The following is a 14,107-nucleotide window of genomic DNA, read 5'->3' as shown; positions in this document are numbered from 1 at the left end:
AAAATCCGAATTTTCAAAATGACGTAATAAATGTTGATTCATTCAACATTCATTCATCTCGCTTATCCTTGGTCAATTTTCTATTAAAGTTCAGCATACTATATAGGTGAGACATTTCTCTTTGAGGAACTATTTTGCAATTTGATGACGTAACATCGTCATCATGGTCAAAAGGTTAGATTAAAGGAGACACTGCAAAATTTACCTGGTTTACGTGTTATGTGTCTATGGGCGGATAATTTTTCTCAAATCTGGATCATACGTTGTTCTTCAAGCTGTATCTCGATTGTTTAGACTCGATTTTCTTCCAAATTTCGATATGTTACAGCTGCGACGATAAGCCTTTGGAAATGTTCCTCCATTTTTTCAACAAGACCTCCAGATCATGGTGCAATGATTAAAAATTTGACTTTAGTGTAACGGGACGTTTTTGGTATAGCGATCAAATGATCTGCCTGCCATCATTTTGAACCAGGTTCAAGGTCAGGTGGGGTCATGTTTTGCCTTTCGTTCGCATCATATAAAAATATTTTTCATCATTATTTTCATCATTTGCACACTTTCATCACTTTTGTGTAAATGCAATGATTTATTATTTATAATTCTATCAAATTGGTTAATTGCTAATTCAGTTAATCACATAATCCAAAAAAAAAAATCCATATCAAATCTAAAGTAATTCAAATTATATTGAATGTGATGACGCCACCTGTTTCTTTACGCCCCCCCCCCCCCCCTCCCACCAACATCACAGATAAATGTAGAACATTCGGCCTCCCCGAACACAATCAACATGCCATGTCTGTGAGATGTCCTTTTTTATGAAGTGTCATACTGTCCGTATGTCGTCATATCCATGATCTGCATCCATGCATGTCACCGCTGATTCGTGTCGGTCACGAATCACAATTCTAGTTGTTATGGTTGTAACTGCTTTCATTGTCAATAGACTATAATCATGTTCGTCATGCAAAAGTTTTACATTAGTCACTTTCAGTGTATGTAGTATTTAAGAGAAAAAAATTCTTTGTTATCTAAGAATGTGCACAATTTCTGTTTCCATTAAGTCTAAAATTTTTTGGCATTAGTGAGTTAAACAATATAAGTAATTCACAAAAGACTTGAATGTTTTATTTTCGACGTGTATATTGAAGGTGCATTAATTGATTGTTTGATCAATTTCCTTACGGTAGTACAATCAGCCTATTTTTACCCGCTCAACGCAAGGGGGCGGTACCACTTCCTTTTCGCCAGCGACCGTGATCTCTCTGCTGGTCAAAGGTTGAGCCGAGATCATGCTAGCTGTCTCGTCTGCGCGATCAACGAGCGATCACGAGCGAGACGACGATCGAAAGCGCAATCCCCCATCTGCTTGTAAACACTCAACCTGCTTCTCAGAGCTCTAACCGTTGTTTAGTTTCCTATTTTGTCTATGATGGCAGATGACCAATCTCACTACATTGAACTATCGGGCAACCCTATAAAATTTGAACCGATAAGTCGACAGACGAACGTCTTTTACGATGAAGTGAAACGTCAGGTAAGTTAGACCGGTAGAGCCTGCCCTAGTCACGGTTGAAGCAGTAAATGGGCGTATGCTGCCCCAGAGGCGCCCCGTACTCGGCGACCGTGAGCCGCACGAGCCGTTCCACTGCACTGCGGAATTAACACGTAAACGATAATACCTAAAAATAAAATAGACATTCTGTGTCTAACGTTCGTAGGTCTACAGTTTGGATATTTAGGGGGTAGGGCATAACATGTAAGCTTCTAACATCAGATTTGGTTATTACGTGTCAGGTAGAACGTAATGAAACAAAATAATGTGGAAACTTTCCTTCACTTCAGCAAGGCATGGAGTCTGGCCTCGCTGTTTTAATTTGTACCTTGAGCAGCTTTTTGTGAGTATTCACTGTGATGCAGTGACCAGTGATTTGTCTGTACTAAGAAAACTGCTTGTTCATTGCAACTATCAGAGAAGGAGAGGTGATGTCATCACACTCACAGTCTTTATACTAGCTTTAAGATCCTGAAAGGAATACTGAAACTCGGACCCAGTCATTCCTTTACCCTGTCAAATAACATTCTCATGTTGTGGACTTAAAGGTCTCATCGTGACTGGGTGAAATGTTGGTTTGTTTGGGGTTTTTTCAGCAGTTCAGTGGTGTCCAATAGGAACAGCCTTGATCAAAGAGTAATTTAATTGATTCTACCTCCACTGATATGTTTAAAGTAATTCTGGATGATCACTGGTGGCCCGACCGCTTTTCTTTAGCATTCCTGGCTTGAGTAAAATGTGTCCAATAACCCGTTGAGGACGGACTGATTTTGCTACAACACACATTTCCCATAGACACCTGCCCGAGTATACTCGGGACTCGTCCTCAACAGGTTAACGTCCCAACCCCCCTCGTGCATGTCATGCAGTATTGAGTTATTCATATCCTGAAGAATTGAGCGAGGATTACAGGTTCTACTTCTCCTCATACCCAGATGAATGATGATGAACAGACTGACCCTCTTTGTAAAATGTACCTAGCTGTTTCTAGTGAAAGGTAAATTCAAAATCATCATAATCATCAAAAGCTAGACAGCTAGACTTTTTCTAAAACTAAAATAATCACTTGATTCTCATAAACTTCAGGGAAGCGGGAATGATGTGAACATACACAATGTAGCATCTAAACTATAAAGGACTTGAAGAGATTTTTTTTTTTTTTTGGGGGGGGGGGGATAAAGCCCTATTTACTTGTTATATTTGTGTGCATGGGACTGTTGATTTAACCCGTTGAGGATGGTTTGATTTTGCTACAACACACATTTCCCATAGACACTTGCCCGAGTATACTCGGGACTCGCATTATTGTTGCTGTCCAGCCGCACATATCTGTCGCCATCGTATTCATGCAATATGTCCCCTTGGCCAACTGATCAACATTCTGCCCCCCTTAACAAATCACTCACTAAATTTCATAATTTATTACAGATGAAAGTTCTCACCAATGAAGAATTTTGGAGAAATTGATCAACCACATAGTAGCAGGCTTTTATCTAAGTCAATGTTTAAGACCATTTCCTGTGGGATGTAGATATTATAGCCATACCAACTCTTTATTTCATACTTTCTTTTCAGTATTTCCTCTTGATTAATCCTCTTGTGTCTTTTTCTTTTTGTGTTCTAGGTTTTTGCAGTCCGCTCAGGAGGAGCATTTGGAGTTGTAGTGCGAGGGACAGATGAGAAAACAAGCACAACTTTCAGGTGATTAGCCAGCTGTATACTGGCAACTTTCATGAGTGCATGGTTATCCATCGGTTGCGCAGTTGCAATGTAGCAAGTAATTTGTAGAATAAGCACAAATTATTTCAATACCTCAGATGGGTTGCATTAGATTCTGAGGAAAAAATCATGGAGTCTCATAAGGCACGGTCAGACTGGCAAAAGATCAAGAGGTTTGGGCCATTGGTACACGCACAAGCAAGATTGTGCCGTCCGATGGCTAGTGATTGTAACGTAGCAATGCACATCTGTGCATGACAATGGCTTCGTTCTTCGGAAGCACTATCCGCAAACAGATACAGAAGTTTCGCGAGAAGTTTGTGGTCACACTGGCAAAACTTTGAGATCTTAAATATCGCGATCTTAAACTTCTTGGTCTTTTGCCAGTCTGAGTGCACCTTTAGTGTCTAAAATTGTCACTCATCACCCTAGTCTACTATCTTTTTTTTTAAATAATTTTTTTCTTGACTGAGATATTCTTCAGTATAGAAATCTGGTTATTTTTCAAAGATGGTCTTTTATAAAGAAATAAATGTGGAGTTCAGGATGTATCTCATCTCTCATCTCATCTCATTCAATCGAGGCCAAGCTCATTATCTAGATTCATTTGTTAGTTTGTGCTTGTGGTGGGGGACTCTTTTGCCTTTACTTCTTCCATATACCTGGTACCAATAACATATCTTCAAAGACCATGAAACAGTAACAACAGTGCTTTGTTCTATGTGTGTATGTGGAATTATTGAAAATCTGCATGCTTGCTTTGCAGTTTGCCTGATAATGACAACCATTTTAAGTGCAATAGATATGCTATTGTGGATGATAAATGAGAATTTCAGTGACATGCAACAGGCAAGCAAAAAAGTAGAGTCAGGATGAAGCTTGTGCGTGGGCTATTCAAAATATTGATAGCCTAATCTTTATAAATAAACAATTCATGCTAACAGATTCATAGTTTTGATAAATTTATGTGAGTTGTTGTTTTTTGCCCTTTGATATTCATCATCTTATGATGGTTAGAATGGAGGACAAAGGTCCTGTGGTTTCCATCAAGTTTTCTGCTGACCTCAAGATCCTTGCTGTCCAGAGATCCCAGAGGACCGTGGTGAGTGGACGCTCTCTTCAAACCCTTTGAAAGGGATGGTATAGTATTGGTGCAGATAAGGATGGGGCTTTTCATTTTTTTGCAAGATACAAAGAAAGCACTTATGAAATTATACAGAGCACACCATCCGAAGAGGATTTCTAAGTTTATGAGATGAAAATCGGTTTTAGCATCACTCAGACATAAAAAACAAACAAACAAACAAAACAAAGTAAAACAAAGTGATCCTAATAAAAGGTGGGTCCCACCTTTTATTGAGATTTCTCAATTTTGAATATCTCGGCCATTTCAAAACAAGTTATCATCAAGAAAAAAAAGTAATAAGTTGAATCCCTCTTGGAATTACATGCTCGTACATGCTCATATTTCATAAGAGGTTTCTCATTATCTCACCAAAAAATAATTTAGAAACTTGCAGTTCGGTCTCAACCAAAACTATACAATCCCTTTAATACACACAGTGCATAATTTCAATATGATTGAATTCAGTGTGCTACACTTGAGAGGATTTTGATGTGTGAATGCTGTGATATCAGCATTAAAGAATTTGTCCTACCTAGCAGACAAATTCTAATGACTACAAGTGATTGAGATATTCTTGCTCTGTTGTTGTTGTTTTAAAGGAAGACAGAAGAGAGAGAAAAAGAAAATTCTTGCTCTCTTATGCAGCAATCATTACATCATGTGTAATCTAAACTCTTGTACCAAGGTCTGCATTTGGCTAAATTCATATACTACAAGACTTAGTAAACTGATGGTCCAGCACCAGTGTGCAGTGCTGTATGATGTTAGAGATTTCCATTGCAGCCACCCCCCCCCCCCCACCCCCAAGCTCTGCATAAAGGCTCCCTCCCCCCCCCCCCAAAAAAAAAAAAAAAAAAAACAAAAACAAAAACAAAAACAAAACAAAACAGGAAGAATTCAAAGGACAACTTTTGAGTAGGCCTACATGGCAGTGATTTAGAATGGTGATAAGTCCAAATTTTCTTTTCCATAGTTCTATCGTTGATTATGCATTTTGAACTCATTCAAGTGCGGCAGGGTTTGCATTCTGCTCTTACCTTCACAGCCATTGGACCAAACTGATTGTTACAAATACTATTATTTCTTTGCAGCATCCAGTGAGAAATGTTTCATTAACCCTTTATTTAGCCAGGCATTCACCTTAACTTGCCCAGCTGTTTTGTCAGCATTCAGGAATTCATCCAAACTTGATCTACCGGTATTTCCTTTTCATAGATTCGTAAGCCTACTCAGGTGTAGCAATTACATGTGTACATGTATGTACCTCTATCAGTTACAAAAGGCTATGGTGCTACAGTAGGGATTAGGGGATAAGGTAATCTGTATTCATTAAGATTTGATAAGATAAGATTCATCAAGATTTGACAAATCATTTGTCAAATTTTAAAGAAGACAAAGGACTGTACTAAAGTGTTGTTAACAACTTTGTACATGTATTCAACAGCTGTTTACGTAAGTCCAATAGCACTTGCTCTTTCTCTGCGCTTTATGTGATTTACATAGTCTGTTATGACCACTGTTTTGTATACGCATGATTACACAGGAATTCATCAATTTCAACTCCGGCAATGCAGATGCTGTGGAGTATTCACAAACATGCAAGGTTGGTATTGCTCAGTACGTAATGATCGAGTGTATACAGTAGCATTGCCTTTCTCACTTTCCAGTAGTCACTAGTAGCTTGTCTCCCCCTCCTTTTTTTTTTAATAAAGATTTGTATACAATGGGATGCATTTATAATATGCTGATTAAAATCACAGTTGCTATGTAGTTGCTGTTTTCAAAATATTCCACAATTTGATGTGTACACATGTACTGTGCATGTTTTGAAAGAGAGATCAATGGTTCCTATGTCATGCACTTTAAATGCCAAGTAGTCTTTGAAGTCTAGTTTTATCTAGCACCACAAAATATCAACAAAACTTAGTATCATTATAAGACATTTTTTTTTTGTTGCCAGTAATGCTGTGAACTCTCACTTGCAATTGAGTTATATTCATCGAGGTTTAAGATAGTAATACCAGACTAGACTCAAACTGAAAACCCAGATTAGCTGCTGTTTTGATGAAATGCCCTTGTACAGAAGTCCGTCATGTACACAAAATGTCAGTAAGTCAAATATTCATTAAAAAATGAACAATTTAGTTTCACAAAAGTGATTTATCTTTGTTTTTGTTTTTGTTTCTCACACTGTATCAACAATTTACATTTTCACTGTGACCAGGGAAAGAGTACAAAGATCATAGGCTTCAACTGGATCAACGCCACGGAAATCATCTTCATCACTGATCATGGTCTGGAGCTGTATCAGGTGACGGCAGAGAAGAGGATGTTGAGGGCGCTAAAGACTCTCAACATCAGCATCAACTGGTTCACCTTCATGGTACGTAGGTGGGATGTACCTCATGACCAATTGATATTGTAGAAATGTGTCTAGTGTACCCCATGAATGGTATTTGCGTTTTCACTGTGACCACGTTCACACACTGGACTCAGTCGACGGCGTGACAACTTCGTATATCCTGCTCAAATGCAAAAACCTGTATTTTCTGCTCAAATTGTAATAGATTTGTCATGCAATTATCAGCTAAGCAAAGCTAGGCATTATCTTAACAAATTTGCTCATGACATGTCGAAGGTAACAGAAGTCTACAAAAGTTACATAGATTTAAAAAAACAATATTTTCCCAAAGCAGGACGACGTTGCTGTGTCAGAATAATGTGGCATACAGGGGGTTTACACCATGGCACATAAAGAGTTAATGTAGCCTCTTGATTATAGAGTACATACAGTTTATGATTGACTTTTCAGCCACTAGTCACTTTAAAGACTCGGGAGTTGTTTCATAAAGCTGATCTTAGAGTTACAAAATTGACTTTAAGAATGACTGATGATCAGTTCTGATGTGCTATACTTATCAGAATTGCCATAACTCAGCACAAGAACAAATTTCAGCAAGCACAAAAAATGTGAAATTTCAAAATGTTATTTCTTCCTTATTTCTTATCCAATTGTCATTTTTGTATCCTTCTGAGGGAAATATTTTTTCTCTTGAAGTTTCTTAAAAGAGTTTATTTATTTTTTGGGGTGGATTTCTTCTATGAATTTCTCTTGCCTCAAGCAATGGTTGGATAGTGGCGTGAGACATGGACAAATATCAAATTGAGATGTTTTGTTGGCATGGCTCTCTGTGTATCCACAGGTGGACAGCTCCTTGCTCCTCGTGTCTTCATCAACTCTTGGCAACACGCTCACTCCCTTTCACTTCAGGGTAAGCATGTCCTGTTTCTCTTTCCACCAGTTGAGAAGTATTAGATGCAATGGCCTTCATTCACGAGGGTCGTGTGCATCAAAATCAATGGTTGAAGTCTGTGGGCTACAATTGGAACAAAACGTCGTTGAATATCGGTTGGTGTAAATGAAGTGTATGAAGTATGCACATTTGCATAATTCATAGACTAGATTTACATTAGTCTACCCCACCTAATTCCGGTGATTGTGTTGACGATGTCAGTACTTTTTAGGCATGTGTTTAAATCAAATGTTGTTAATGCCATATATTTTGTAGGCGTTTGTATTTATGCAAATTTGGCGAGTTGATATTTAGTTGGGAATATTGAAAGGGGGGGGGGGGGTACTTGAAAAAGCAACAGCAAAGACAGAGATGACAGCTTTCCCCCAGAAAAAGAAAAAAAAGAAGACAATCCTGTGTAGTATACCATCTGGGTTAAGGTAAAAATTAGTTTGTTTTTTCTTTACAAACTTGCAGTTTGTTTGTTTTCCTTCAACAGCCTGGAAACATCATGAAGCTACCCAAGTTTGAGGTGGACCTCCCAGCCGTGCCAAAGCCTCCCAAACTCACTCTCCTTGAGAGGGATGTCACCATTGCAATCCTGTGAGTGACATTTAACCCGTTCATTATGGGAACCAGGGGGGTGTTTCATAAAGCTGTTCGTAAAGTTACAAATGACTTACGAGCGACTGGTGATTGGTTCTTGTGGTAAATTATGGAAATTCTGATAAGTATAGCACATCAGAACTGATCACCAGTCGCTTGTAAGTTGTTCGTAACTTTACGAACAGCTTGTGAAACAGGGCCCAGGTTCCTGTGGGAGCAACTGATATATGGGAACTTGGTATACCGGGTTCCCAAGATGAAGACATGAGTGCCTGCTTCCATGGCCTTAATTTATGTTTCTTTGTGTTAAAGTGACCAGAAAAATGGGTTTGATAAAAAGATAAGGGTTTATTGTCCCCGCCGAACGAGTTCGAGCAGGGGACTATGAAACGGGCTCCGTACGTGTGTGTGTCCGTGTGTCCGTCCGTGTGTCCGTCCGTGTGTGCGTCCGTGTGTGATCAAAATTTTCAATTTGCTACTTCTCTGTCATTTATGAGCCAATTTTGATTCTGTTTGCTTTATATGGTAGCCCTACATGGGAGCTTTGAAACTTCTACTCAGAATTTCAGTTGTGACCTTTGACCTTGGCCTTTGACCTATATTGTACATTTTGCTACAAAATGCTACTCCTTCGCCATTTCTAACCCAATTTCGATTCCGTTTGCTTTATGTGATGGCACTAGGTGAGGGCTTCAAAACTTCTACACAGAATTTTTACCTTTGACTTCTTTGACCTTTGACCTTGATTTTTGACCTATATTGTACATTTTGCTACAAAATGCTACTCCTTCGCCATTTCTAACCCGATTTTGATTCTGTTTGCTTTATGTGATGGCACTAGGTGAGGGCTTCAAAACCTCTACACAGAATTTTGACCTTTGACTTCTTTGACCTTTGACCTTGATTTTTGACCTATATTGTACATTTTGCTACAAATTGCTACTCCTTCGCCATTTCTAACCCGATTTCGATTCTGTTTGCTTTATGTGATGGCACTAGGGGAGGGCTTCAGAACTTCTATACAGAATTGGACCTTTGACTTCTTTGACCTTTGACCTTGATTTTCGACCTGTATTGTACATTTTGCTACAAAATGCTACTCCTTCACCATTTCTAACCCGATTTCGATTCCGTTTGCTTTATGTGATGGCACGAGGTTAGGGCTTCAAAACTTCTACACAGAATTTTGACCTTTGACCTTGATTTTTCACCTATATTGTACATTTTGCTTCAAAATGCTACTTCCGGCGGGGACATGTATTACGCACTGCGTAATTTCTACTTTTCCTTGTTCTTTTAGTATTCGTTCTCTTTCTGTTGGGAATATGCATATTTCACAGTATTATTTACCTTATTTTTCTGATTTAGTTTGCACTTGTTCTGCTATAAAACTCGTATGAACATGTACATAGTGATTGAAGCTGAGCTCAGTAGATTTCTGTGTTCACTGACCCAAGTCATCCCATTCAGGTGCCTTGCTTTGTGTAGAATAAAAGAGGCTGTGAGCCCATCAGCACACGTTCTATTCATACCTCGCACCCGATCGATATTTTCATTGTTCGATGGCACATGTAGTTGACCATGGAAAGGGGATACATGTACCGCTTGACTGCTTTCGCACAGGTGGATTAGCAACCTGTCCATTCTCCGTTGATGGACGAAAAGAATCTCATTTTGGGGCATTAAAGGCACTCATAGAGAATTGCGGAAGGAATGGGTTAAGACACTTTTGAGTCCGTGCTTTGAAAAACTTGCCTTGATTAATCTTCAGCTGCTTATCCTGTTGAGGACCAGTCCTGAGTATACTTGGGCAGGTGTCTATGGAAAATGCTTGTTGTAGCAAAATCAAACCGTTCTCAATGGGTTAGAAAGAAAAAGGATTGAAACAAAAATAAAAGCAAAGAGAAAGGGAGAAAAGAGTAGAAAAGAAGGCACAATTAAACAAAGCGACACAGAAAACAACATTAAAGGCAAAAAAACCTAACTAATGGCCATCCTTCTTCCCTATTACTCTTCAGTTACAGTGTGATCTATGTTGTGGTGCTTCGCCATCAACCCAGGGGGCCGTCCAACAAAGGTGCTGAGATTGTCCTGTACCAGCTTCAAAGGTGAGCTTCAGAATTTCTTTGCTAGCTGTATATGAAGAAGATAATTTAAAAATGAATTAAGTCACAGGGAAAAAAAACACCAAAACACATACCCTTGATATTACAAATTGATTTCCTTCTTGACACCCTAACCCTAGCAAATATGTAAAAATAAGAACTTCTCAATTTCTTCCAGTATGTTTTTTTTTTTTTTACAGGGAATCTCCAGCCAAGAAAACAGATGTTCTGCGACTGAATATGAGTGGGAGGTTTGCTGTCAATGTCGTGGTAAGAAGTCTGACTAATGTGTCTCAATGCCCCTGAAGTATGTGATGTGATGTGATGATTAATTTGTGTGTGCTTTGACCCCATTCTAACTGGGTTATTTGGGACCATGTTTTTACTGGGGGGGGGGGGGGGGGGGGGGTCAATTTGACCCCTCTTCAGATTTTGGGCCCCCAATTCGGCAATTGCTGTAAAATTTGCCTGAACATAGAGCTTGCTGTTCACTACAAAATTACAATGGTTATGCAAGAGAAAAATATTGATTTTCTATTTTTTATTAATCATGCAAGTTTATGTTAAGAGTTAAGAGGGTTAGCTAATGGTTCCAGTCCAGTTATAGGAATTTTTTTTTGCAGTTCTTTTTTCCTTGTTGCTCCTGTTGATATATTTAGCAATGAGGATATATTGAAGTCGCAAGTCAAATCCTAGAGTTAGGCAGATTTTCATTCACACCAGCTGTTAAATAGATTAGTGGAAAGGGGCTGGTTATTGAGGCTAGGAACCGAATGTATTATAGTGAAATTTTTAGACTACTTCTCATGTTGACATTTCAAATATGAATACAGAATAGATCAAGCAGTGATGAAAAAAAAAAGATAGGAACAACAATGTGATTTTTTTTTTTTTTTTTATAGAAATGAATGCATGATCAATATACGATTGTATGTACTCAGTACTCATCTATGTGTTGATATTGACAAATAAACACAATTTAATTTTTATGCACAGGACAATCTGGTAGTTGTTCATCATCAGGCATCAAAGGTAAGAGAAATTGACATTTCACAGAAGCCACGGTATGGTGTCATCATCACCTTCTTCTCATTCATCGTCTTCGTCATTGTCTTCTTCTTCTTCTTCTTCTTCTTCTTCTTCTTCTTCTTCTTCTTCTTCTTCTTCTTCTTCTTTTTTCATCTTCTTCTTCCTCACTACTTCTGTACATGCTCCTTTACTGTGCTTCCTGGATTAAATATTATGGTATCTGAGCCATGTTTTTCTTCATGCCGTGTTCTTGTTGAATTAATAGCAATATGAGATTGTGTCTCCTCAGCTCTTTATAATATCTAACAAGGGTGATTACTGGATGATGAACATTCCTTCTTTTTTTTCACATCAGGAAGCTACTGCTGAAGCATGTGAGATATGTGTATTTAGGTATGTATTATTAGTAGTTAACTGTGTTCATTTCTCCCCCTCCCCTTCTTCAGACATCAATGATCTTTGACATCGGGCTGACGCCAGGTGAGACCGACAACAATTGCAACTACCACCACCCGGTTCTGGCACCCCTCCCCATCAGACCGGTCAAGCTCAAGGTTGCTGGGATACCGACGCAGACGGGACTGGAGATGAGGGAAGTCGGAGTGGAGCTCTGTATCCTTGTCTTCTCTTCGATGTGATAGATGAAAAAAAAGTGATTTATCTGAGTCTTTTTATCCCACATTCACTGCTTTTATGAAATGATTTCAAAAAGATGTTGTAATGCTTTTTTGTTTTGTTTTCAAGAACCCTTTGAATGTCCTCTAATTGTTTTTCAACATACTGTTATAAATTTTAACCTTTCATATTAGAAGCAAGGTGACAATTTAACCCCACCAAGTAGAAATATTATACAAATAGTGAATGGTCACGAGTGCAATGGTACGAGATTTCGCACAAGGTGAAAGATAGAGGCGCTCTATTCAACGAGGCGAAGCCGAGTTGAATAGTGCGCCTCATCTTTCACCGAGTGCGAAATCTCGTTCCATTGCACGAGTAAAGACCATACACTATTTGATTTATACAACGTCCAAGTAGATCTTTTTGGTCTAAGTAGGCCTAGAAGTCTATATATGTATGAAAAATATAGCCATACTTACATTTGGATCCACTGCGATTCAGTGTAGAACCAAAATTGCATGGCGCGTTGAATGGAGTACTTATTGAATATCACGTCACCAACAATCCTCCAATCAAATTACAAGGATCTACTTGGACGTTGTATAATAGTTTGTATCAACATCAACATCTTGATTAGCCAACCACTATCCACGCTGTGCCATTAATTACTTGTTCACACAGGTCGTCTTCTGATTTGTATGGTACTTCAAGCAGTGCATTCGATCTCCTCTCAGCAGAGTTTAGTTCCTTGTCACTGATTTAGTAGCACTGGGCTTGTTTTGTTCTGTTTTGTTTGTTTGTTTATTTTGTTGCACCAATCATCCTTCCTCATGTAGGCTTAGGACCAGGCCAAGTTGCACCAGCAGCCCAAGTATATGATGCATTATGCGTTACCCCGGGGTACCACGTTGTGTAGCGCCACCTCACGTCCACTCGAGGACAGCTGCAGAAAAATGCATGCACTGTGTGTGCATGTATGTAGTCATTCCCATGCCACTGCATGTTATACTATGCATGCATGGTACGCTGTGCTAGCAATAGCGTGTGCTTGAGTGCAGTGCAATGCAGTGGCTAGCGCACGCTAGCTCCAGCACCAAATTTTTTTTCCACTTTTGTCAATCCAGGGTACAACCTTTAAAAAAATAATTATAATTCAACAAAATGGCTGATTTTTATTTGGTACCCCGGGATACCATTTATGTCATCATACACGTTTGTATATCATCAGCCGAGAACCGGAAGGCCGTTATCGGGTTCTATGATTTGAGCGTAAATAAAACCAAAACACTCAATTTTTCTGAAATAAAAGGTGCATGTAATCACAAGTAGGTAGATTTATAGGCATTGTTATAAATATCAGGTAAAACAGCACCCTTGTGATTTTGATTTTTTAACATTTTACTGAAAATGTAGACCATTCAAGATTTACATCATAATGTAGAGGAGATCGAGCTCTACAATATGATACCAATAATTCCGTACCCCCCAAACATTGTATCTGGTTCTCAGTCGATGATATTTCATAGTGCACCACCAACAATAGTATGATGAATTTTCTTCTTCTTTGTTTAAATCTCTCTCCCGTATTTATCTATTAACATTATCTCTTTTTTTTTTATTACAATGCAAGATTTGATTTCCTTAATGTTGCCATGGTATCCAGATTCCCCAAACTGGGTAGTGTTCCAGCCCAACATTGTCATTGATGCCAAGCTGGGATGTCTGTGGCACATCAGCCTGAGACTGGATGCCTTAGTGCCCATGATCCCTGACAAGGTGGGTTTCAGCTCTCATTAATCTGATGGGATGTGTACAGCTCCTAAAAAAAAACATTTTTTCTACCCAATGGATTGGGTGACTGCACATCACATGACATTGCCCCAAAAGTAGCACCGTTATTCTAGGGCTCCATGCTAACATTTTTATCTGGTGTCCCTTTAATGTTGCTATAATCGTTGCTTTTAAAATTTTGGTGGGCCGAGGAAGAAGTGTAGTGATCCAGAGTAAAGTAAAACTCAATTTTGAATATTAGTTTCCTGATCAGGCCACAAAA

At 38.8% G+C, this 14,107-nt stretch overlaps 1 protein-coding gene across 1 annotated transcript in view; it reads left to right on the top strand.

Moving 5' to 3' along the window:
- Positions 1–1,323: 1,323 nt before the first annotated feature.
- LOC139708518 (regulator of MON1-CCZ1 complex-like) overlaps positions 1,324–14,107 on the top strand; it is a 34,505-nt gene continuing 21,721 nt past the window's right edge. The window contains exons 1-12 of the mRNA XM_071620459.1: positions 1,324–1,540; positions 3,183–3,259; positions 4,295–4,379; positions 5,947–6,006; positions 6,628–6,786; positions 7,607–7,675; positions 8,196–8,299; positions 10,321–10,410; positions 10,608–10,677; positions 11,404–11,439; positions 11,883–12,048; positions 13,718–13,830. Of these exons, the coding sequence (XP_071476560.1) occupies positions 1,433–1,540; positions 3,183–3,259; positions 4,295–4,379; positions 5,947–6,006; positions 6,628–6,786; positions 7,607–7,675; positions 8,196–8,299; positions 10,321–10,410; positions 10,608–10,677; positions 11,404–11,439; positions 11,883–12,048; positions 13,718–13,830 (1,137 nt within the window). The 5' untranslated portion in view covers positions 1,324–1,432. The remainder of the gene's footprint in view (positions 1,541–3,182; positions 3,260–4,294; positions 4,380–5,946; positions 6,007–6,627; positions 6,787–7,606; positions 7,676–8,195; positions 8,300–10,320; positions 10,411–10,607; positions 10,678–11,403; positions 11,440–11,882; positions 12,049–13,717; positions 13,831–14,107) is intronic.

This window comes from Diadema antillarum, unplaced genomic scaffold (genome assembly GCF_040938485.1).
Source record: "Diadema antillarum isolate AM-2024a unplaced genomic scaffold, OU_Dant_1.0 seq00001346_RagTag, whole genome shotgun sequence".
NCBI lineage: Eukaryota > Metazoa > Echinodermata > Echinoidea > Diadematoida > Diadematidae > Diadema > Diadema antillarum.
This window is presented reverse-complemented; position numbering and strand designations above follow the sequence as displayed.